This window comes from Epinephelus fuscoguttatus, linkage group LG1 (genome assembly GCF_011397635.1).
Source record: "Epinephelus fuscoguttatus linkage group LG1, E.fuscoguttatus.final_Chr_v1".
NCBI lineage: Eukaryota > Metazoa > Chordata > Actinopteri > Perciformes > Serranidae > Epinephelus > Epinephelus fuscoguttatus.
Genome location: NC_064752.1, coordinates 22,745,120 through 22,771,363, shown reverse-complemented (window position 1 = coordinate 22,771,363; position 26,244 = coordinate 22,745,120). Strand labels below are relative to the sequence as shown.

At 42.9% G+C, this 26,244-nt stretch overlaps 1 protein-coding gene across 1 annotated transcript in view; it reads right to left on the bottom strand.

Moving 5' to 3' along the window:
* Positions 1-1,085: 1,085 nt before the first annotated feature.
* skib (v-ski avian sarcoma viral oncogene homolog b) overlaps positions 1,086-26,244 on the bottom strand; it is a 35,894-nt gene continuing 10,735 nt past the window's right edge. Inside the window, exons 2-7 of the mRNA XM_049582974.1 lie at positions 5,232-5,345; positions 4,886-4,989; positions 4,540-4,784; positions 3,631-3,905; positions 3,295-3,525; positions 1,086-3,175 (exon numbers count right to left, since the gene is read on the bottom strand). Of these exons, the coding sequence (XP_049438931.1) occupies positions 2,954-3,175; positions 3,295-3,525; positions 3,631-3,905; positions 4,540-4,784; positions 4,886-4,989; positions 5,232-5,345 (1,191 nt within the window). The 3' untranslated portion in view covers positions 1,086-2,953. The remainder of the gene's footprint in view (positions 3,176-3,294; positions 3,526-3,630; positions 3,906-4,539; positions 4,785-4,885; positions 4,990-5,231; positions 5,346-26,244) is intronic.

Sequence of the window (26,244 nt, the reverse complement as noted above, 5' to 3'; positions counted from 1 at the left end):
TTCTGTAATGAAATACAACTGAGGTACTTTTATTTGACTTGAGTATTTTATCTCATATTTTCTACTTCTACTCCACTACAGTTCAGAGGGAAACATTGTACTTTTCACTCCACTACAACTATTTACTTTACAAATAAAGATTTTTGCACACAGTTGATTAATTAGAAAATGAATTGTCAACTATTGTTCTAATTGTTTAAGTCATTTTTCATCCAAAGAAAAAATATAGTTTCAGTTTCTTCTATATTTTTATGAAGACTTGCAGCTTTTGCTTTAAGTTATTTTTGATTTATTAAATTTATTTAAACTTTTCTGCATGAGTACTTTTACTTTTAATACTTGAATACATTTCCCTTCCCTACTGACATACTTATACTTAATATTTTAATGCAGGGCTTTTACTAGTAACAAAATATGTTTACAGTGTCGTATTAATACTTATACTTAGGTAAAGGATCTGAATATTTCCTCCACCACTACTGCTGACATGGCAAATGATTTGTCATTCCTGTAACATCAGTACTGACACTCGAAAATCACATTTACCTGGCTTAAGTTTATTTAAAAGTGAGTCAATTTTACTATTGCCGAAGTTGTTCTTCTTCTACACCCTTTTTTCAGTGGCATTTCCCCAGTCTTGGGCATGTGCCAGAGTCTTTGCACACGGCGTAACACCAGCCCTTATATACAGTATGTACCTGTGCGAATACTTGACTTCTGAGCAAGTGGGATTGATCACTGAGAACAGGTGACACACCTAAGAGCAAATTTGGATGGTTAAGAATGTTTGGTGCATCTGGAGTTGACTACTCTTATATTTTCTCTTTGCAGAAAATCAAGAGAAAATATCAGATATGTTTCCAAGAATGTTGCTGCACTGTCTGGGAAACATGAATGTCTGTACCACATTTTATAACAGTCCATCTTGTTGTAATATTTTCATCTGGACCAAAGTGGTCGGCCCATTAGCTGACATTTCCCTCCCTAGAAATACAAGTAAAACGATTAACACACACACACACACACACACACACACACACACTGTTTCCATTGTGGTGACATTAAAGAAAAAAAGCTAGTAGGACTGATTTAGATTTTAATGGGTATTATACAAGTTTTCCGAAGGAAAAGAAAACAACAAGAGGCAAGTGAAACCCCACTTCCAAACCAAAACTACAACAGCATCAGCTAACAAAATGGATATTGCTATTACACTGTACCCAACAAATACTGAGCGAGGGTATCATAAGTAATGATAAGACATAAAAGTGTTGTCTAAAATATACGAGAGCACCTAAGGATGAAACCAATGGAAGGTGTGGCTTCTACTCTATCTGACGAAGGAGGTGCAGAGATTTCAAATCCATGTTTCAGTTTTTGGTCTGTGGTGTAATATATACTCTATAATTCATCAAATAATAAAGATCTTCTCAAATAAACAAAATCAAGGGAGAAATTATAATATTCTGTTGGCGTGTCCGACCTATAGAAACTTCTGATAGGTTCACGACCACTGATGGTTTCATTCTCCAACAGGTCCATCCATTCTGCTCAATGCCCTGTGATTGCAATGATACTCAGGGATACATCAATGAAATTGCAGATTTGCAAATCCAAATATAGTCTCTTTTTGGTTTCAAGTAAGAGCAAAAAATAATAATCAATTTAAGCCTGGAGCAAGCAAACATACCGACAAATATCTTATTTACAATATCATTGTATTTACATCAGAGGATACTGAGGGAAAGCGTGTTTAAATTCAGAGTTCATGGTAACTCGTGTTTTGAAAAATGTAACAGGGAGTACAATGCACAATGCAAGGTTCTTTTCTTTAAAAAGTGCAATTCCTTTTTCTTAAAGTAAAAAAATATATATCCATATTTTGTATATATGTAGAAATGTTGTTCATATAAACAGCATTTGTTGATTAAGAGCCCTAAAACCAGTGACTAAAAATGAATGCTTTCTGTTGATAGGCAGCAAATTATCATAGAATATAAATTATTTTACAATACTCAATAGAAAATCAGAAGTACCGCATTTCAACAAAAACAGACAGCTATTGAAGTATTTTTTTTTTCTCTTTTAGGAGGGCATTTGTAGACTTATCTGCACTAATGTGGGCAAGAATAGTTGCTATTTATCACATGGTTTGGTTGCAAAAACATTACTGGAAAACAATGTTCAAACAACAAATAAAGTTGCATCATAATATTAAAAAGTAACACTTTCATAAAATATCTAAGCGTAAAACAGTGGTGGACCTGAAGGCAGCCCACGTAACCTCCAATACTTCAGGTTTATAAAATACAAAAGGTAGACAAGCTGGTATACATGCGTACATGTTTGAATATGGATGTTTTTTTTTTCTTGCCTGTGGAATAACAGTGCTGCGCAAGCAATATCTCTTAAAAAGTACATCCTCTACACAGTTATAAAAAGCAAGCCGATATTAAAAGTAAATAGTGGTAAACTGGTGTCTCTTGTTTCCAGTGGTCTGCAATGACACCTTTGAGTGTACCAATATTTTGTGGCACCAAAGAGTTTCATCATCCACTCAACATGTTTCTTCCCTTCATATTCAAGTAGTGTTATGTGGCTATATTTGCACATCTTAGAATAGCTTATACCAAAATAAAATCCTTGGACAGCGTCAGGTGTTTGACTCTGACGTCACTGGAGAGATGTGGTCGTCATCACTGAAGAAGTCTTTCTTAAAATCTCGCTCTACAAACATGCTCAGACATCATGCTACTTTCCAGTTCATTTCATAAAATTCATATATTGTCATAATAATATTGATTTATATCGTATCATATTATATATGACAGATTTTTCCTCTACAAAACCTTTGCGGAGTGTTCTTTTCCCTAACAGGAGGTGCAACAAAGTCCCGAACCATGCTCCTTTATTTTTTAATTGAGTCTCTTTCTCCAGTTCTGAATGTGCAACTTTAGGATCCGTTGGTGTGTTGTGTGGTCTGTCTGTGTGCGTCTGTGTTTGCTTCCTTGGGGTCGCCGGGAAGGCCGCTGTCGGCCTGCAGGGCCAGCTGGGTCTGCAGGTCTTTAACGACACTCTCCAGGCTCTGCCGAGCTTCTCTCTCCTGCTGAAGCTCCTGTCTCAGCTGCTCACGGTCAGCTTCTGCCTGCTGTAGCTGCACATGCAACTCCTCGATCTGCAGAACGCAAGCAGACACAGACAGCAGTCAGTATTAATGAAACACACATGACGGACAGGAGGAGGAAAGATCACAAATAAACAACAAAGGGGTTGTGGTGATGTCGCGGATCTTACCTGAGTGGAGTACTTGACCCGGAGACGTTCAGCCTCGCAGCCTTTGTCACAAACTCGCATCTGTCTCTCCCTCTCCAACTCTCTCTTCAGCCGCCCACAGGACTCCTCCGCGTCCCTCATCTTCCTCTCCCAATCCACGCGAAGGCGTTCAATCTCCTTCCGCAGGTTGCGCTTGGCTTCAATGGCCTCACGAAGACGGCCTTTCTTTGCCACCCTCACAAACTCCAATTCCTGTTTGAAAAAAAACATCAAAACCTCAGAATCATTTCAGGTTTAAAACACTAATAGTCAGAGCTCACTCTCATCCCCATCACATAAAGGAGCAGGCTGTGATACCTGTTGAAGGCTGCGTTTAGCTTGCACAGCAGCTGCCAGCTTCTCCTCCTGCTTCACTCTCATCTTGACAATCTCCTGCAGGACTTTTTCCCGGGCCTCTTTGGTGTCCGTGCCTCCGTACAGCATCTGTCTCAGGGTGTCCACCTCTGGGCAAACGGTCCCTGACAGCCAACCGGATCCCTCCTGATGTCGAGGAACACTCTGAGGGGTCAGAGTCTGGGACACGCCGGTGGAGGCTGACGGAGGAGAAGCCAGGGAGGAAGGCGGCACTGGACCTGATGATGGAACAGTTTTAACATTATTAAGAAACTTCTGCATGTTTTATAAGTAGTCTTCACACTGTCTTGAATTCAACATGTGGTGTTCAGGTGTTACAGCTGGCTCAATATGTGGTTATATAGTTGCTGTTTATTTCTTTCTTTTAATTGATATTCATATTTTCAAATTGGTTGAGCTTTGTAACAATCTTTCCAGGTACCCTCTGGAAACTACGGGAGTACCTCCTGGGGTAGTTCAATATAACTCCTTACAGGCTTTTTTCACAGCTGCATGTGTCAGCAAGAGGACTGATCATGAAACTAAAACTTCTTCTCTGCAGCTCCTGTTGCAAAACATTACAAAGAGATAATCTATCCTTTAATTAAATATAAAAAGAGCATGTTTTTGTGGCTACATAACTGCAAAATCTGGACTTTTATTGTTCTTGCATTTCTCCTATCAAACACTAGGTGGAGCAGTTGTACAGGAATCACCCTGACCCAGCTCTGCTGTGGCTCATGTCCAGTGGGGCTTACTGTGTAATACAAGTTGTAACTGTAAAATCTGTCTTATATCAACTGATCCTTGTAGTTTTTCAAGTTTTCTGTTTTTCTGGATTATCCCAAACTCCATATGATGGGTGCTACTCACGATCATCACAGTCGTCCACATCAATCTCTCCATCTGTGTCCATGTCGTCGGGTTGGTTGGCAGCACAGGAGGGGGCCAGTTTCGCTGCAGGGTGTGCGTCTCCATTGTGCAGCTCTGGCGGCGGCCTGGAAATGGCTGCGTGTCCCCTGCCAGGAGCGTGGCTGTCTCTGGGATGGACCGGAGGGGCCAGGGGAGCTGGTGTCAGATTGTGAGCTGCCAAAGTCTCGTGACTCTTTGAGTAGGACCTGCGGAGGCGATACAAGTCCATTTAAAGAATTTCACTGGTTACAGGCTCGTTTTAACAGCTATTGTCTCTAACTATCACAGCTTTCATCAGATGACTCACCTCTCCACCTCATTCTGAGTAGCTGGTTTCTCTTTTTCTGCTGCTTTGGGAGACCAGGGGCGGAAAGCAGAGGGCCTCTGTTTCAGTTGGACCTGTTTCAGATCCTGGAACAACCAACAAAACAACAAACTCAGAACAACAAACTACCACTAGAGCATCGAATCAGCCGTGACAAACACACTCAAAGGCCCCTTTTCATTTAACCACACTGGATGATGAGAGGTCATACATAGGTGATAATGTGATGATTCAAAAGGACAACGGCTTTTACGTCACCCTTTTGACCTTTTGAGCTTAACAGCAAATCCAGTTTCACACTAGCAACATGCGCAAACAGTGAACAAACCTTGTGTGCGGACTTTGACAGCGATTGTAGCCAGTCGGGTTTCCTGTCTTTGTCAGCTGATGGAGATTGTAATTTGTCAAATTTGGACCTCTTGGCTGGGATCGGGCTGGGAGACTGTGGAGAGAATAGACGGTTAATCATCGTGATCCTTGCAGAGATAAAGTGCAGATATTACATCATGGAGTACAGTGGATATTTCAGGAGCCCACAACTTCTAAAAATGCTACTGTATGACTGTGAATGGCATTATTCATGAGCAAGAAACAGATTTGTCAGAACATGAAGTGACTTTTTACAGCTTCGCAGTAAAAAGAGCAGCAGGTCGCAGGGAGGAAGACAATTAGACAAAACAGAAAAGAAGTCACAGAGAGACAAGGGGATTGAAGATGTGTCTGTGTAAGCGTTTGGTCTCTGAGCTTGGCATGTCTGCATGTTTGTGTGTGTATGTGTGTGTATATGTGCGTGTGTGTGTGTGTGTGTGCGTGCGTGTGTGTGAGCAGGGCTTTGAGCTGAGCAGACACTCAAGCTGGTCTGGCTGGCAGCCAGTAGGGCTACATTGCTCCCTGCCAGGCAGAAGAGGCGCCATCAGGTGGAGCAGATCGACTGCCCGAACCACAGAAATATTGCAATATAGAAACAGAGGGAGACAGAGAGGGAGACGAATTAAAGTAATTGCACTCAGATCTAACAGACGATTGAGTTGAAGTGTGCTGAGAGAGTTCAGGGAGGGCTACAAAGGCATTAAATGTTTGAGGGGAAACTGCGCCTAGAAAACCCGGGGAGGAAGCATCTGCCTTGTAAAGTGCCACAAAATACCAAATCTCCGGAGCTGCTGATTGTATATATTGTATGTCTGTGCGTGTGGCAAGCTGCAGGACCATGTGTTGAGATAGCTAACCTCCTCAACCCCTCAGGTCTGCACTTGTCAGACAGAGGATATGTTTACCTAGGCAGGCGCAGAGGCCAGCACAGACCTGCCTGCTACTCTCTTACTCACTACTATGACATTCTGCCTCCAGGAATGGCAAACACTCCCATCTCCTCGTCTGCTTGTGCGATTCAAGACAAATGATTACTCTGTCTACATTCAAAATCCTCAATGGAGAACACTCCTGCGGGGTTGCGTGTAGTTGTGAAACCTTAATCGCTGCTCGGCTGTAATCACCTCAAGATGGAAATTAATGACAAACCTCATTTAGCATTAAGCGAGAAGCCTGGCTGGTAATGAATCACGTCTCACAGCTTTTCTACACCAAGCCAGCCGCTGCGTGAGTGTATGTGTGTGCACACGCATGCAGCTACATCAGCGGGTGTCAGGACGCGTGGGGAGGTGGAAGGTTGCGGGCGTGGTGTGTGTGTGTGGGAGGATATGAGTGTGTTTGTAGGAGTGTGTGCGTCTGGTACAGTGCGTTCAAGGGTGGGGGTGTTAGTCAGGTCTGGCACTGTGTACCTGAGCTACAGATGCCAAAACTGACTGCAGTGCTGAAACAAAATGAATCGATAAGTCAGCGACAAAGTCTACAATCTACAAGAGCTTTTATAAACATTTAAATGAATCATTGAGGTCATTTTTCAAACAAGAAGAATGTATTTTCTCTGGTTTAAGCTTTGACAATGTGAGGATTTGTTGTTGTCCTCTGATTTATATCACTATAAGTTACCCCACAAGCAGTTTTAAGACATTGCCTCAGGATCTGGGAAATTGTGATCAGCGTTTTTCGCCATTTTCTGGCATTTTATGGACTAAAATGGCTACCTCCAGATCCTTCAGATCTGCTGACCAATCACTGCCCTTAATGGATAAGAACACTTTGCCCCTCGTTATTATTTCTATCTTCCTACTTTATTGATATCTTAAAACCCTGTCCGAAGACCCATCTCTTTCATTAGCTTTTGATAGCCTGTTTTTATTATTCATCAGTTCTCTGTGAAATACGCTGATTGTGTATTTGTACTTCTATCCATAATTATTCTATTTAATTGTTATTTTTGATCTAAATGTGTATTTGTCTTCTCTCTGTACAGCACTTTGATCAACATTTGTTGCTTTTAAATGTGTTCTGTGAATATGTTAATATAACTTGGCTTGACTCAAAACAAAAAAGTACAAACTTACTGGGCATGGCTGCTTTGAGTGACAGCTGTACGCCTACTGTTGACAAGTTGCTTCCATGGAAACAGTGTTGGTTAGGTAACTATGGCGTAACCCCAGAGTAAAGGCGTAGCCCAAACAGAAACCCCTGGAGCTATAAAATGAAGCCAACACGGAAAAACTGCCAAAAACTGTAGTTCCTCTTATGGCCACTTGAGGCTGGCTCCAGAAACCAGTTAACTTATAGACCCCCATGTTAAAATGGCCAACTTTACAGCAGAAATAAACATGTTTACAGCCTGGTACAAAGAATGGTTTTGGTCTCTGTAGCTAATTTCCCCGTTCATGACAACTGTAGCGGGGGTGAATTTTTATATAACTCATTTCATTGGGGCTTAAAGTTATGCATAATTAAGGGCGGAGTGACAGGCTGTCTGCTGATTGTGTCCTCAGCGTCTCTGTCGGATCCACCCCTCACTCCCCAGCTCCAGCCTCTTGCCCAAATATAATCGCTTCTGGCTCCAAAAAGAAAAACAAAACAAGATAGCAACGGCCAAAACGTGAGGTTTCAAAACATGAGTCCACAATCCAGTGGGTGATGTCATGGTGGCTTTGTCATTAGCTATTGTAACATTTTACTTTAACCCGCCTGTTTAGCATTTAAAGGCAGCCCATTTAGATTTAATAAATGGCTTATAACATACTATAGTTTAGTTATAAGCAGATATAACCGTTTATTAATGTACTTGTTAACAATTTAAACTCCTTCTGTGCTCACCCGTAAGTGACAGCTGGTTGTAAAGTTGTAATAATACACAGTGTGTTATAAACTATTTATTAAATGTTTAAAACTGCTTATAAATGCTACAAAGTGGAGCTAAAGTGAAATAGTACAAATTAATCCAGAAGTAAAAAGTCTCATGTCTGTCTGTTCTGCCTCTACATACTGGTACTTCATACTGGTTTCTGCTTCATGAGATGAACATGACTGGTTTGTCTGGACACTCCCCTCAAATCTCCCTGACTCACAAATGTCTCGACCTGTCTAACCAGTAACCATATTACACACACACACACACACACACACACTGTTTGGTTTTGCTACTGTATGTTAATTCTTCAGACTCAGACCTCCTGCTGACTGCATCCTGCTCTGCAACGGTGACTCGACCCCTCACCTGCCTGCCTGACTCTAGGCCAGCGGTTTTCTAAGAACTGCTGCCCTGGTGTAATCAGACTCTGTAATTACTGACATGACTGTTGTTTTCCCGACAAAAGGATGTCTGCCTGTCTGGTACTATTTCTACCCTGAGGTTTGCAGCTCCAGGAAGGCTAAGAGCGCTAGACATAATAGAGTCAGAAAACAGACACTCCCAGACACCACAAGGGACCTGCTGGCTAAATCTGACACTGACCTCACAGGAGAGCAGCCGCACGGGCTTAACTCACCACCACATCATAGACATAGCATGGCCACGGAGTCATAACACCCTCCTCGCACGTCCTACTGCCTAGCAGGTCCCACTGAGCCAGATGATAGGACATCCCTCTCCCTCTTTCCCTCTCTCTCGTCTCTCCTCGCTCACTGCTAAGAGAGGGAGACTTCCTCTGAGGAGTTTGCTTTGGCCGAGTCCCCTGTGGGAACTGAGTCTTGAGTGGGAGGGGGGTGGGCCAGGGGAGCGGGACCACAGAGGAAGCACTGAGCTGAAGGAATGTATACTTGAAGGCCAAGTACAGCCTCTCCTTTAAGACTCCATTCAAGCATTGCCCTTTTCAACTCGCTATTGTATGATATTTCTTTGAGGCGCTGTAATGAGGGAGCGTTTCAAAGCAAACCTGTAGGCTAAACAGGGTCTAATAGCAGCTGGGCAAGAGTAGACATGCTTTATTTTTTAATTAGTGCCGTATAATAGCATGGTAATACTGGGATAAGCCCCAGCTATTTTCATGCTGGCATGACAGATAATCGCAGAGAAACACAACACATCACATCACATCGCAAACATATCAATGTCTATTCTAAGAGCGGAGCGTTTGACCTGCTTGAAGAATAATTCGTCAATATTGTGCTAACTGGAGCGTGATGGGGACTGAACTGTTATTTCACTTGAACATGGAGCTAATCATCAATATTTGTTTATTGAACCTCTGATGCAGTAAATCTGGGACCAAACCAGGGCTGCTATTTGTTGTTTAACTAGAAAGACATCATAAACTAGTTGCTAGTAAACTTTAAACTTTATTAGCAAATAACATACCACAGAGAATGCTAATTCAAGGGTTAGCTCGCCCCCCCAAAAACCATAATTTCTCACAAACATCTGAAAGTATCTAGCCATGCAGATGGTTTTGGTTTTTACTTATCCAGGTTTTCAGATATTTGTCATTGCAATAAAAAACATACTTTTATTCTGGGTGCTTACAGCTTTAAAAACTGCAGGCTGTTCTGTTCTCATGCTCTATTCGTACATATACTGGTGAAAAGTAACGCACCAGAATTTGTATATAATCAACATAAGCACGAGCCAGTAATGCATATATATCTCATGTAATCAGGTAGTTTGCGATCACATGACCAATGAGCTGAAGGGACTAAAGAAGAATGCAGTATAATGAACAATAGTCTGCATAAGCAGGCAGGTTGGGGTGCTGGATGGGTCAAACAAATGCAGGACTTTCCCCCAGGAGACTAGTGTTCTTGACCATGTGCAACAAAGTAAACTGAGTTATTTTAAGGTACACCATCACCATATTTCTTTTCCTAAAACCTGACCTACATAATGTTACATTACGTACGTAACATCATTTGTGAGGTGCTAATTCGTAAGATATCATACGAACCGTTGTATGAGGATATGTTGAAAACTTACATTAAGGGTGTTTTCATATTAAGTACGATTGCTTCGTATTGTGCCTGAGTCCAGTCCAATCCACTCCCCAGATGGATTGGGAGGCAGATTTCACATTAGCAATGTTGTTCTATACTCGGGAACACTTGCATCATTATCTACGTGACATTTGTTTATGTTGTTGCTACACTGTAGAAAAGGGCACCAATCTTAAGTTCCCAAGCCCATACGATGGGGTCGACCTTCACAGTATGCCTAATATGGTTTATCTCACTTGCCTTTATATTGTATCACCCATGACTGTGCTGCACGCAGACGCAGAGTTTGAAGGAGAATGGCAGTGCTGAGAGATACCTTTGCAACAGTACTTGCCTACTGCTACCATGGGTTTATAAAGAGAACTGGATACAGGGTTCAAGGCATGACCCTACAACATTAAAGACTTTCAAGAGCCAAGCAGCTAACTTTCAGTTTCCGTCAACTTGAATGTTGGAATAAAATCATTTTTTTCATGTAGCTATCCTAAACTTTTGAAATGCTATTGGACTGAATGGATCAATTCTGGATTGTGACGCTAAAAAAATTCCACCGTCTGGCCACTAGAAAAATTTGCCTCAAAGCCTGGCACACCTCTTCGGGGCCTGACTGCTTCTCACGTTAAATAGCAGTCAACTTCAGTGTTTTGGTATAGTTGGTTTTCACACCTGATGCAAACCATACCTAGTCTTCATCTGAGTACAGATGAATCATACTCGAGACCACATTTTCAATTAGGCATGAATCGACATACCGTGCCCAGCTCCAGTAAAGACTGTTCAGTGTTCAATGTACTTGGTCCTGATTTAAAAGCCTCCTTAAAAACTGCAACAATGACGTGTCATGGTAGACGATGTGTTAAACTTCTCATAGGGAATAATTCTTTGGTTGAAAGAAGTTTCATTGCCATTAGGGACAGATAAGTAGAAAAGGCTTACTCAGTGTGGGGGGATCTTCAATCAGTCTTCTGGCTGCTGTTTCTTTCCCTACCAGACTTTTGTCACAAGATTGATATCACACTTGTCTGTACAGTAGCTAAATATAAAGCTACTAACAGGAAACTGAAAGTGAAGGGAAACAGCAAACCTGAGCAGGACCATCTACACATGATGCAACATGTCACTTAGTGAGCTTTGGAGGTGCTGGTACACAGACCTTGTTACCTCTGCACAGAGCCCGACTAGCTGTGTCGCCTTATTTTCAGTCTGCGTGCTATGCTAAGTTAGCCGTCCGCCAGCTGTAGCTTCATATTTATCGCACAGACTGACTTGAGAGTGGTATCAACTTTCTCACGTGACTATCAGCAAGAAAGCAAATAAGTCTATTTCCGAAAATGTGGGTCTATTCCTCTAATAACTACATGTTGACAAGTCTTATAACAGCAGGCTAAACCGAAACCTCAAGCATCTGTTGTGGCGCTAAAAAGACTCAAATGAAATTATCAAGAAATAAACATGGAGCAGCACTCATCTGGTGAGACGAAAATAGTTTCCCCAGCTGAACTTCCTCGGGCAACAGTCATACAATACCAACGCATGCTGCATGATAGCATGGCATTAAGAAAAGTGCACAGCAACAAGACACAACAGTTTCAGATTACGGCCTCTTTTCCCCTCCTAAACCCCTGAATGTAATCCCTAGATCGACATGTGCTTAGTGGGGCGCTGTCTCACTCAAGGGCACACCAACTGGCACGGCTCGCTCGGGTAACAGCCTTAGTTGGAAGTGAGAGAATACTAGTTTTAGTAATCTGATCCCTGTAGTTTGGTGCGGATGTTCACAGGGATGCCTCGAGCTCTCTATTCAACTCTCACTGCATAAATTGTACGACAGTCTCTTGATTTATATAAAGCCCTGTGGTCACTCTGTAACAGCTGGGGGAAAATTATTGGTGTCTGCCCAGAATATCCCTGAAACTCCATCCCCACTCCACGCAGATACAGCACAAGCTCCCATTTCCCCTCGCTAAATCTTAGCTTAATTTATCAATTTATTCTGTCTCCACTGTGTCCACTTTGTTTATGTAGCTGAACTGAGCCATGGCAGTAGGGACACACAAAGAGAGCTGCAGGGCTTGGCATAAGGTCGGCATTACAGCAAAGCTTATTGGATTGTCCTAATTGTCTTTGGGATTGAGACTTGATGAGGTCTGAGGCGGACGCAGGACGAGCTGCTGCTCCTAAAGGTGGAAAATATCTCATCTGGTCTGCACAGCTAGTATAGCTCAGAGGCAGAGGAACAGAGCGTTAAAGAAGTGTTCTGCATTTGTCAGCCATTCATAAAGTGAGCTGTGTGTGAAAAAAAATAATACTGCAAGATCTAGTGACCCCAGTGGAACACTCTTCATGTGTTTGCCATTTTACTGCTGCCATTTCTGTCTGCTCTTTATATACATCAACTGCGTGCATGTCTGTCCTTGAAGAGGGGTCCCACCTCTGTTAGTCTTCCTGAGGTTTTTCTCTGTTTTTGTTCCATGTCAGTTTTTGGTTTTTTTTAGCTTTTCCATACGCAAATCATGTTGGTCTAAGGATATAGAGTTACGTCTGTTGTGCAGACTGTGAAGCCCTCCGAGGCAAATTTGTGATTCTGAGCTACATGAATAAAACTGTCTTGACTTGACTTGAACACTGCAAAAAATCTCCTTGTGATCTTGTCATTGTTGTCTATAATTAAGTCATTTCAGCAGATGTGGAACAAGTATTCAGGTCCCTTACTCTGAGTAAAAGTAGCAAATTGTAATTTTAGTATCAAAAGTTGAAGTGCTCAAGTCAGAACAATGGTCTGTACGAGTGTTATACTATTTTATCATTACACTATTATGACATAAATGTGAAATTAGCTATTTGTATTTTATGTGCACTGTTGGGCGGGCTATTCAATGTGTACAAATGCAACACAAGTTCATATGTTTTGCATGTAAAATCTGATTTTGTGTAGTAACTAGTGACTCTAGATGTCAAATAAATGTAGCGTAGTAATAAAATCTACGGTATGTCTATTCCAGTTGTTATACAGTGCATGTATTAAGGGCATCAGATTTGATTTATGAAGTGAAGTACAAGTGCCTTGAAATGGTACTTTTAGTACAGTACCTGAATAAGTCTGCCCAGTTACATTCCAATGCTAGCTTTAATTGTGTGTTCACACCAAACACGAAGCAAGCGTTTCACAAGGCAAGATAGCATGCAGGGATGAAAATTTGTGCTGGGTGCATAAATGACGCAAATGACACGATGCAAAGAATGCAAAATTTGCACCATTCACTAGTTAAAATTTGTCAATTTGCACAAGAAATTTATGTGACACTCACACTTATGTGATCTTAAGATATCCCTGGTGTCACCGAGAATCAATGAGTTGCTAATTAGCAAAATGATAGTAATAGTAAATAGTAATTTCAGCTGGTCTTTTATTGTGGAAAGTAAACAACAGAAGGAGTGAAGTGGTAATGCGCTGCTGTGCCAGTATGATAAATAAAGAGTGTTGCTGTCTTGGTTCACACTGGTTCAGAGCACAGACCCTGCGTCTTTACAGCGTTCACATCACTCAAATTCAGCTATCAGTTGTAGTTTACTGCAAACCAAGTTACCCGTTAGCTGCCTTTCCCAATTGGTTAGCACAGGGTGAGCATTCGCCAGTTGCAAAATACTCCAAAATACACCTCAGCGGCCGAATTTCTGCTCCATGTCTTCATTCTTAAAATGAGTGAATAAACCTGCTGGAGCACTTTACCTATTTCCGATGTATTTGGTACTGGGTGTTTTTTAAAAATGTTTAATTCACGTCACTCAGCGCACTTATGAAACGCATCTAAATGTGAAGGTAAACTAAAAGTCACACCTAACTCTCTTTAATCCTTTGATGACATGTTTCATTTCTACTCTCAGCATCATTAAAAAAACCTGTTCCTTGGCTGAAGTGAATTCCCTGAAAAGATCATCTCACTGGTGAGAGCAAACAAAAAGGAAGATTACTGTACTACTGCATGGCCAGAAAAGAATTCCAATTCAGGCCCAAACATGGCAACCATAACAACATGGACATGCCCGCCCGTCTCTCTTACAGTATGTTGACAGTGGTGTCCAAATCACTCTCTCTGCCTCTCTCAGAGGATGACCTCACAGTACAAAGGGCTCATAAGTCATTTCAACAGACACGGAAACCCTAGACTAAAAGACACGAAACAGATATCACTACAGATTATACATTATTAGCATGAGCATGTTCGGTATGGTTGTGAGGCAAAGTTATCTTAGGAAATGAAACGTGCCCTCTGACTGGTGTATTTATAGACGCACATAGCGCCAAATTCAGCAGATAGTTGTCTGAGCCCCCTCGCTGCACTATTGGAATAAGAGAATTAAACATCAGACCACATGATCTGAGGGAAAGACACAAGGCTGCGTCTGCAAACCAATAAAGGCACACACACGCACACACACCCACAGACACACACACACACACACACACACACACACACACACACACACACACACACACACACACACACACACAATGCCTTTATGCTTCTGTTCACATTTAGCACACTTATAATGTAGGAGCAGCTGCAATGCTAACCAGGAGGCCGGAGGGGATGAAGGTTAACGAGAAAGACAGAGAAAGAGAGAAAGAGCAAAGACAGACTCGAGCTGACCTACGTTTATGGAATTTAATTTAGCTCTCCTGAAGGCTAAAACGAATTCTTCCTCAACAAACTATTCACACAACTTTCAAGAACATCATGAATAAAAGAAGAAAGGACTTGTGCGAATTTGCGAGGAAATTAGATTCAAAAGCCAATTAGCACTTTGGTTTTGGTTGATTCTGGGCTCAAAACATCTCGCTGATGTGGCTTCAAGCCAAACAAATTAAATATTTAGTCATTTAAATATTACTGTTATCCTTTTTTTCCTCTCATAACAGCATCCTCTATTCAACCATGATTACAGAAAGAACTCTGACTTTTTATCTTTGTGCTCTTGAATTGAATTACAGGAAAGCTGTGAGAAACTCCTTGTCTTTCAGGTAGGTGTGAAACCTCCCACATCCAAAACACAGAAATTCTCAATGAAAGAGTCCAGCTGTTTTCACCGCTGTTGCAAAATTACCAAACTGATCAGTACTATCATTTCATAAAGTATCACGCAGCAGTGTTGCAGAACATTTGCCAGCGTTTCTGCAGCTGCATCCTGACTGTCATACATGTGTGCGTGCCTTCACAGAACTTGATCTCTGTTGTGCAGCAGTGCCAACGCCATCTTTGCCATGCAAGCTTAATCCCTTGGCATTACACTGACACTCATAGGACTCTCTGCCGCCGATGCTTCTCTGATGTATTTCACTGATATATAACTTACCTTTACTTCAAGCCATAATATGTGACATAAATATAATTCACATAGTTTAAAATGCTTTTGAATATTCTTTTATTCAAGGTTTAAAAACACAAAAAACAAAAAAACAGGTCAATGGCTTCTGCACGAACCAAGATAAGTCATGTCAACATTTACACATTTTATCTACATCTGTTGGACATCAGTGGCAGTTTATTTGTGGTCATAGAGGAACAAGGAATTGTTTTTTAAAAATGATGCCCAGTTTGCTTTAACGAGATTAAGGAGGATATTTAATCTGTTCAATAATTCTTGGAAGCTAAAGGAGGGATTTCCAATAAATAGACCTATTTATCATAATAAAGATAAGGCTATTTTGGGTGTCTAAACAACATGTTATCCTAAAATCATTTTTTTCCTCTGCAAATTTCAGTTGCACTTGTATGACCGCAATTGAATTTCAATTGTTTACTTCTTTTGCAAGAAGTGGAACGAGCTGAGTTTCAAAATACAGCAAGGAAAACATGTCTGAGTTTAATGAAAGATTTTTTTACCAAGGGGCCTTCGATGGATTTAGCATTGCACATTTGTAAAGTTCGGGGACGCGTGCAAGAAAGATTAAAATAGAATTATCTCAATTGATGTAGCAGTGGCTGAGATATCCTGATTTAAACTCCATAATAAGCAGCAGGCTTTAAAACTAAATCCAAAATTTCACATAATGTAATTCCATACAACTTTCATTGTCTGTAAAATGCCAGTTTGTCTTGTTTTTTAAAACTCTACGCCCCCCGCTGGTTTATAATGCAGGTTTTCTGTCAAATATTGAATATCATCATCATCAGGATCACTTTGACAGGCTTTAGAAAGCTCCCCGAGAGCCACAGACGACACTATGCGACTGTTTTCACAGGCTTAAGAATATGATTTAATGAAAAAAGGACTCTGTGTCTGAATACAAGAGAGCCAAGTGTTGGAGTTTGTGGGCTCTCGATGACAGAGTAATGAAAGAGAATAGTGAAAATCTGTGGTTTCACGCTGATAAAAACAAACTCCGTCCTGTCTGAGACAGTTGGGCATGTTAACAAACCATCCTCTCATCAGCAGTCTGATGTCTCCAGACTGGAAACCTTGGTTTGTCACTGATAAGCACATCCCCTGCTTGCACGCATGGAAGTGTGCGCCGCCATTCTCGCCATCAGCACGCTCCCACCCCCCCTCTGCTCTACAACAAGACAGCAAGTCCAGTGTCTGACTGGCTGGTTTTAATCCTGCAGATTAATACTAATGCCACGGCAAAGAAGGCAGAGAGACGATTAAAATGTCACTGGATAACCTCTCCACAACCCAAACAGTAACAGCTCCAAATACACAGACCATTATATCACTCGCAGTACCTGGTACTGCACGACTCCTCTGCGCCTCCCTCGCTGGGCAGAGGCGGTGAAGGAGTCAGGACAGGAGGACGCCTGGGAGACCGGCGGAGGGGAGAGTGAGCAACTGCATGGGGACTGCATGTTAAAGACTCAGTCCGGGTCTAGACCTCCAGAGTGTGAGAGATTGACGGGCCAGATGGACAGTCAGATCTCCATGTTAACAACCCAGTACAGGGGATAAAACAGAATCTTTAGTCTCTTAGATAGCACTTTATTTCAGTGAGTAATCTTGTGATACTTGACTCTTCCCTTTGATTCCTCTGTTTAAAAGAAAAAAAAAAAAAAATCCGAAAACACGTGATCCTCATAGGGGATTTATCTGGCCGTCATTTTGCTGTCTCCTAAAACAATTTCCTTAACTAGACTACAGCTATTACTCTTCAGCTATTTTTTTGTGTTTCCTTTCCACACTGATTGCCTTCCTTCGTGTGCAACTATATGTGCATCTGGTTACAGTAGTGAATTGCCCATAGACTGTATATAAAGATGGACAACGTGACAGCTCCTCAAAAGTAAAGCCAAAACATCTGGATCACTCCCTGATGGCTGGATGTAGTACGTGTCATAAACCCCGCCCCCTTCCATGTTAGCAGAGGGGAAATGTGCAAAATCAAAAATTCCAACGTCAAATAGATTTTTTCCAAGAATGGTTTCTGTCATTTTAGGCTGTTTCATTATGCTATTGTATATTTTTCGGCTAAGTTCAGTTTTAATTAGCAATTTAATGATATAAAAAAGGGGTTTGACGTCATGATTGACAGCTGACAGCTGTGTGTTCCAATCGGTGTGCCCTCGACCAATGGCGCTGTTCGCGTCTCGTCAGATATTGATATTGAAGAGAGCACCACTGCGCAGACTCTGGCTCCAAATGATGTCAGCTCAAGATGACAGCAGCTAATTTTGGGATATATTGATTGGATGTGGTTAAGACCCGCCATCCTTCTTTGTGTGTTGAGGTATATATAGATTTTTTTTTTTTTTTATCTTATTTGTATTATTGTCATGTTTTTTTGTCTCATTTTGTTCATCACTCAATCACTGTCTCCCCTTTATCTTTTGCTTCTGACTGCTGCAGTAACATGTAAATCTCCTTAGTGTGGGATTAATCAAGTCCTATCTGTTCTTTTTATTACCAATCCATCTAACAGTTATTTTCTCAATGAATCAGGCCATTGTAAAATATTGAAAATCGCTGGTCACAATTGCTTATTTTGTTCTCTCAGCCGCCAAAAACCAAACAATCAAACATTTTACTATCACACAATGCAGAGAAAAGAAGCAATTTAGAAACTGGAACCCGAAAACTTTAGCTTGAAATATTAGCAATTAACCAGCTGTGAAAGTAGTTGCCAGATATTATTCTAATTGTTTCATCTTCTATGTGGTCCCTCTTTCCGTTTCTAGGTCAGGAGCATATATTGCAGCCTAAATATATAACATACTTCCAGCAGACCTCGTGCTTTAAATAATTTAATCTGAGCAACAATAACCATCAGCACAGGAACACACGGCTAATTTGGCTGAGCCACATGACCACACGGCCCCCCGAGCAGCCAGCGGAGAGGAGGGCAGGTGGCAGGTTTATTTGGAAAGATGAAAATGGGATGAATACCAGAGGTTAAGAGGTGTGAGGGGAAGGGGCGAGGGCAGAGGGGGATTTAGGGGAGGAGGTCATAAAAGCTGTGAGAGGGCGAGGTGAAGTTAGGGTCACTGCTCACTCAGGGTCCCGTGTGATGTCATTTCACCAACACAGTATATGTCCTAAGAACTGCTCGGGAGCTAATTGGTTGAACCGGGGTAATAAATCCTGCTGAAATTTATAGATACCACTCTGGTCGTTCGGCTTAAATGCTGCCTTTCTGGTCACCAGGTTAGAAAACCTAATCTGTGCTCCACCACTGTTGTTTCCAGGACCATTCAAACAATGAAATACTACCGCAGTTAATGCTGCGGACACCCAATGTGTCTTTTAAAGGTTTTCTTTTTGTTTAATTAGCTTTGAACTTCAAATTTAGCTAATAAGCTTGAAAGCCTAGGATCATGGCTTTTTATACTGCACCACTACATTAAAGGTATTTTTCTAATGCTAGAAAGCACAAGCAGAGAGCTGCGCTGTTTGAAAAGGGCTAATGGGTCCATTCAGATAGATGGGAAACAGTGCGAATAAAAGACCTCATATTAAAGAGCAATAGGGAGCCTTGACGTAACTGAGGAGGATTACAGCTCAAGGAGGAAAAAAACATAAGAAAACCAGTGGGTTTTATGAGTGTTCGACCAGTTAACTGTCAAGTCATTTTCAAAACTCCACCACGAGTTACTGCCTCTGAAAATGTTCCCCTCTCGGAGTCAAATGTAGGAGGGTCTCACAGTGCAAGTATGTGTATACAGTAATATTTGACAGAGATCAAATAGCATTTCACTTGTTTCCACTTGTTCAAGGAATTGTCTGTAAGGGAAATAGGGGATAAAACACCCACAACATCCGTTCCTAAGATCACACATTCCATCCTTAAACACTGGTTTTGTTTCCCTCCTCCGTTCATAGGAAAACATATCTGCTTACAGAAGTAAATAGGTGAGAGGGCTTGAGCCTTGCAGCTTCCATAAAATGAATACGAGCGCTCTAAAATGGAGGGCTGAGAGGGGCGGGTGGTGGACCGCAGCACCTCATGAATTCTGCAATTTGCCGTCTGTTTCTTGACTCTGAAAAATTCTTGGAAATGTCTTTTCCTGGATGATTTTATTGCACAAGAGCCTGTGTTTTTCTCCATGGCAACCACATAACAGTAGAGCCCAACTAAGCTCTGACTCAACAAACAGAACTCCACAAAATACCCATTTCAGCGCCAGGGTTTTCCCCCCTCGCCCAGCTTTCCTGCAAAACCCTGCCCGAGACGGCTTTAAAACACAGGCCGAATGATCGCACTGACCGTGAATGAAGACACATGCTGGGATTAATCAGGGCACATATGTGACATGCTGCAGAAGATATGCGCAGGGAAACCGCCTCATGGGCTCCTGGCGAGCCTCAGGTGCTGCATGGGCTCAGGCTTTTTTCTTCGCCAGCCAGAGCCATGACGCGTTCTGTACAGTAGGACGGGCAGCAGCTGGGTACTGTTAACCTGCGGGAGCCTCGCTTTAAGCAACAGCAGGTTCAGAACAAATACACCGGACAGAGCGTTACATAAAAGTCTGTCTCTCTCTTGGTGGGCTGAGCTGGAAGGACGCAGGCGCTTTGTATCGCTAATGTAGCCGCTAACGGGGAACGGAGGCCAGGGATTAGTGATGCAGGCAGGCACAGGCCTGAGAGGAGGGCATGATGTGTGTCACTATGTAATCTCCATGGCCTTTCCCTGCAAATCTCTGAGACCTGCAGGTTGGATGCTGACAAGATAACCTACATGAGACTAATTACACAGAGTACTGCAAGAAATGCAAACTAGGTGTGCAACTCCGGAGAAGCTTTTGTTCCTGCTTCAAGAAGTCTTTTTCTTTAATTCATGGACGTCATTTACTGTAAAGACAAAGTTGTTTGAAGGAGACTGAAGGAGTTGTCGTCCTCCCACCACCTGTCCTTGAATCATACTCATCACTTAACACGCCAGGAGAGGATTTAGTTTGCTGCTTTCTCATTGGTGAACCGCCAACCTTCTTGTCTTGACTAGTTAAGGCCATTCCTAAGAAAACAGGACATGTCTGCTAAACTGTAACTTAAGACAACAGTGAGCTAGGCCGCAGTTTCAGCTGCTGTCGAGCAGCTGTAAGGCGCTTAGCGTGTGCGGTTGCTCTCAGTCTTTCAGAGGCTTCACCCTTGCAAAAACACAGAATCAAACAAAATTATCCTTTATTTGTTGCATATAAGGTCATTGCAATGGGGCATGGGAGACTGCCAACTTTTCTCTTTGCCTCTCCCGTACTCCCCGTCTACCTCGTAGTGAGCACAGAGGAGTATGCCGCAGGGAGGGGAGGCCCTACACAGGAACTCAATAATAACTTTCAGCAGTCTAGCCAGGAGGCTGGAAGCCCAGACTGCGGCTGTTCCATCCTGTCCTCGTTCCTCCCTCCGCACAGCCCCACGCTCCTCCCTTCATCCCCCTCCTCCTGCTGGCCTGTGTCTGCTCCACAGGACTGATGCATTCTGCAGACAGGCCAGCGCTCTTAAAGAGACACAGGCCACATTTTTATCCCCTGAATCACTGCAGTGGACGGAACCACTAAAGCAAGAGCAGAGTCCTTCATTTCCAGCCCCTCAATCAAGGGCCTGGGCTTTATTTCACTCTTTTTCTTAAAGGCTCGAGACTCTGACATGACGCAAAATGTGAGTGAATAAACAGGCTGAAGTATGTTGAGAGGCTCTCAGTGAATCTCCGGCTGGATTCTTTCACCGTGGCGGCTTTTGAAGGTGTCTTTGATGCTTTATTTAAAGTTTGTCAAGTGCAGTCAATGTGCTTGGCTAAGGAAGTATATTTAAAACCACTGTCATGATAATTTCTGGAGACACTCCAAAATAAACCCAATATGACGCTGCCACCATGGACGATGCACCTATTTCGAAGCAGTGACAAACCAAAGCAAGTTTGCATACCTAAAAGGGGTAGGCTGAAACCTTAGCTGACTGCGCCAACAATTTTTATTTCAATTGTTTTGAGCTGTTCTCTTTTGACGGTAAAGAAACAAGTGAAAAGGTTGACTCTCCATGTGTGAAATGTTGCCAGTGCATTTTTTCTACGTGATGACATGAGAGAACAGCCCGCAGCATGAATCACATCTTCACTATGTTATAGATTTGTTGGTCTTAATGTGTGAAAATACCTACCTTACACTTTGAATTACGCCTATCTATGAGTCGGACCGAGCATGAGCCGCCTAAATGGCGTGTGACTGAACAGAGCCATGTTGAGCTCTATACCACAGCAAGGAAACGATTAAAAATTTATTAGAGTTGAGTGACACAGAAACCTACAAGGGCGTGCCTGCCAAACACGCTCTCATTCTTTTGCTGTCAGCACTTTTCGTCTCTTCATATACAAACTGTGCAAAGTGGCAGAGGGTCTGAAAACCCAACCGCGGACCGACGGGAGAAAGAGGTCATTATAACTAATTTATGTAGCAAACACATTGGCTTCTAATCTTATTTTTCACATCACACAACGGGTATGTGTACATACAGTGACATGGGAGTTTTAAAGTGGGTAAAACAGAGCTCCGTAATGTTCTGCTGCCTAAATATCTTGAAGGGGCTAAAGGGTTAACACATCTCAGCTGCAGCATAACAAAAGATGAAATCTCTATGGGAGGTATCAGTGCCAGAGTCAGCAAAGCAGCACAGTCCTCTGCAATGATAACCCCATTCTGGAAAACCTATAAGGCTGAGCATCCAGCTTCAGATGGACCAGACAGCTCCAGCTCAGGCTCTTAAAACTGGGAAAGAAATCTTCCAGCAGAACATAACTGAGACTCTCAGGGGTGTCTTCATGGCAGAAATCTCCACGAGAATCCCACTGGCCTCAAACGCCAGTATTTTCATGGCTTAACAATGCTGTTATTCCCTCTTAAGTCAGATGTGCAAACAAAATAGAGCCACCACCTGACTGTAAGGACAAAAAGACAGAGCCTGGATCCTGTAGTCGTACAAAACAACTTACTGTTCGTTAGTCTGTGGTGTGCGGGGCTCTTTGAGAGGGTGACGCATACCCAAACAACACCAAGCCATTGAATCACCAGTGTTTACGCAGCCACATAATTCTGCACCATCTGTAGGACTCGGATCTGATCTTCTGCATAGCATAACAAGCTGACGGCAATGCAACAACAAGGGGACACACGCTCGCTGAGCTCTTCTGAAACACTTTTAAAATACAAGCCAGCTCATTAAATCAAAACAAAGATCTCTTGCCCAGAATATATCTTTATTTGCAGCAGTGACAACAGCTTCACGGTGACGTCCTCTCCTTTGCCCTCGAACTCTGAACCAACTGTCACCTCCTTCACCTTACGAGGCAGATGCAGGATGAAAAAAAAGGCAATGAACTTCTGACCTGTCATTCAGACTGCAGAGGAAGCTTTGCAGCTCGGGGGCAACCAGAGTCCACCATCCACTCTGTCTCTCCTCCCCTCAATGTCTCACCCTGCCATCCCATAAACCCCCACTAAAAACCTCCTGCTCCCCCTTTTATGGCTGCCAGATGGTGGGGAGGCCTCCGTGCCTCTGGACTTGCCTCTCCAGTCTAGTAAAACCAGTTGACCTCAGCAACATAAAAACTGCTATTTATGAAAAGGCTTGGAACAAAACACACAAACATCCTGCCACTGAAACAATCAAACGCCATCTCATCTCCCAAAGAGCCCTTTTACAAGATGAGAGCAGGACAGCAGAGACACCAACAGACGACGTGTACCCCTGCTCTGGGGTGATGGTGGTGAGGTCCAGATGTAGCGACTACACCCAGGTACATTTTTTTTCTCCTTCTGTGTGAAGGGTTTTTATTTGCGTGCCTTGGGTGTGAGCGCAGGACTTTGGCAGCGTCTAAATTTCTCCCTGAGAAACGGAGAAGCAAAACAAACAGAGCCGTCTGCATTCAGGTCGAAGCTGAACCGCAGAACCACAGTCTGGCCTGCGGTTCACAACATTCTGTTCCAGCACTGACTTCACCTAAAACAAACACTCTCAAGACCCGTCCACCTCAGCCAGAGGGAGAGGAATCTGAGAAAAAGTTTAGATTTGAACTCCATTAACAAATCCCCTTTCTCACACTGCTTCTTCTGCTGCTCCTCTGACCGATGTTTTCACCAAGCGCTGGGCAAATGTTTTCACTCACTTGTCACTTGTGTAGGAGTTGTGCCCTTTGACGGCACGCTCGGACTGAGTCCAAGGTTTGTGAGCGTGCAGAGTTGGGTGGGAAAGAGGGTTAAAAGGCCACAGATCGCCTTGTTATAAAAGAGCAGGCCAATCAATGGCTTCCTTTTACTGCAAATCAAGTTAAGTGATTATCTGCTCTTCCAATAACAACTTTCTGCCCCCCTCTGCTCACCTCAGATGTCCCTCCTTTTTTGCTTCTTCCTTTATTTGTTCTACCGGTTGGAATCTACCATTTATGTCCTGCAATTCAACCTGACCTCCTGGCAACCCCTGGCGTGGCTGCCTAAGCCATTAAGGTAGCTGTGACTGTGGGTTATTAGTGTGATAAAAGTTTACTGTCCCTCCAGCCACTCTGCACGGCTGCTGTTTAACGCCCCTGAGGAACAAGTCTATGGGACCTTTCACACAGCAGATTGGCCATGAGGGCATTTGGTCAGTAGGCCAGCACACAAACACAAACACACTTAAGAGTGAAATCTTTAATTCAGACAGGCGACACAAGCAGCCAGGACAACAAACAGAATGCAAGAAGCACGGAGCGAAACCAGCCTACATCCAAGTCAGGATGATGAATCAAAGTAGAGCATCCCCTGTGCGTTGGCTTTGTGGAAATATGTAGACAAGAGGGCTTAGGGGGGTGGTGGTTGTCTGTGCTGTGTTTTTTCCTGTGCGGCAGAAGTTGTGGGCAGCCGAGCTAACTGCAGCCTCAGCACTTCTCTCCATATTCTCCAGTTTCAAGCCAAGAGAGAGAACAAAGGCAGAGAGCTAAGCTGCTGCAGAGGTAATGAGGACAGAGGCATGCAGCACAGGAGTGTGTGCCCTCAATAACGAGTGCTGCTGCAGTCTATGATGGAGTCCTGTTGGACAGCAGGAATAAAAATCCATGCAGCTGCTGCTAGCAGCCACTCTGCCTGTAGTCTGCCCACAGACAGCAGTAACTGACTGACTGCAGCCCACCCCTTTTTACACTGCAGCTCTGTCTACCACAAAATGGAAACCACAGTGTGACTGGAATTTGCTTGGAGACACATTGAGATCCATGAAGAGAGACAGTAAAACTGTTTATTCCATTGAGATACTTCAGCAATAAATTATCTGCGAGTGGCAAAATGTTTTTAACTGTTTATGTCGTCGCGAACAGAACAGTGCTTTCATTACATTACAGCACAAAAAGAGAAAAAAAGAGAGACTGGTAGATGGCTTGAAAGAAATGTTACCATAAAAAGTAGTCGACATGACAGAACAATTAATTCATACAAAGCTGATACTAATAATGCACTGTCAAGAAATCTACTAAAATGTGTCAGATGGCAGAGCTGAGTTTTCACAAATGACTAAAGCTCAGATTCCTGAGAATGATAAACACTGCGAGCTGTGGTGTGAAGTATCTGAAGAAGAATAGCGCAGCGGGGCACAGAACTGAGGAAATCCACATTATTGCTAAAGGAGAATCCCAATTAAACTTGAGGACACACCCTTTATCCACAGCATCTGCCAAAGTCTCTCCAGCTCACCAGTTGGAATCAATAATGTGATTAAGCAGGAAAAAATCGAGTGGAGGGGAGGAATTTTACAGCAAAAATAAAACTTGGAGCGGAGGTAGAAAAACTCCAAAAGGACGAACATGTCTTTCCGGAGTTGGTATTCATTATACACTTAATATCCTTCGGTAAGCCTGAGCGATTCTTGGTCGTTTTCTTTGCAGTTTCAAAGCACCATAGATGACATGTTCAGCTCTGCTTTGCTGCTCCACTTCATTACAAGAAAAACATGTAAACATCCTACATGTTTAAAATAAGTAACTAATTATAGCAGTCACATATCTAATTGGTAAATGTAAGTATTCTCAACATTATTTACCCCAAATGTCTTTAATTTTGAAGTCGGAGGCATTCCACAGAGAGGTTGTTTTGGCAGCTCTTGGCTGTAAAGCTGTGTCAGTGCTGGTCCATGCCAGCCCCACCCCATTAAGGCCGAACCCTGCACATCATGTGTTTCCACTTTACCGATAGGGTGGAAATGACCTCAACGCAGTAAAAGATGACAGGGGTGCTAGCGCTGTTCACCAGATGTGAGCAGAAAAAGAGAGAGAGAAAGAGGAGGAGGAGGAAGGGGAGAGAAAACCATTCGCCTGAAGAATTTACTGCAAACCCCTGAGGAGCCCTGTGATTGAGGGTTCAAGTCGAGCTCCAGAGGTTCCTGGTGTATCTCAGAGGCACTCGGGGAGCGCATACCCTCCCGGCCCGGGCCAGACATAGAACTGCACACACACACATACACACACACATGCAGCTGTGCATCTACGCATGCATCCCAAAAACCCCACTGTCATTCCACTGCACCTGCTAGCAACACAAAAGCCACTTCCTCCCACTGTGTCCGTCCAAGCCCCTTTATCCCATTTAGTA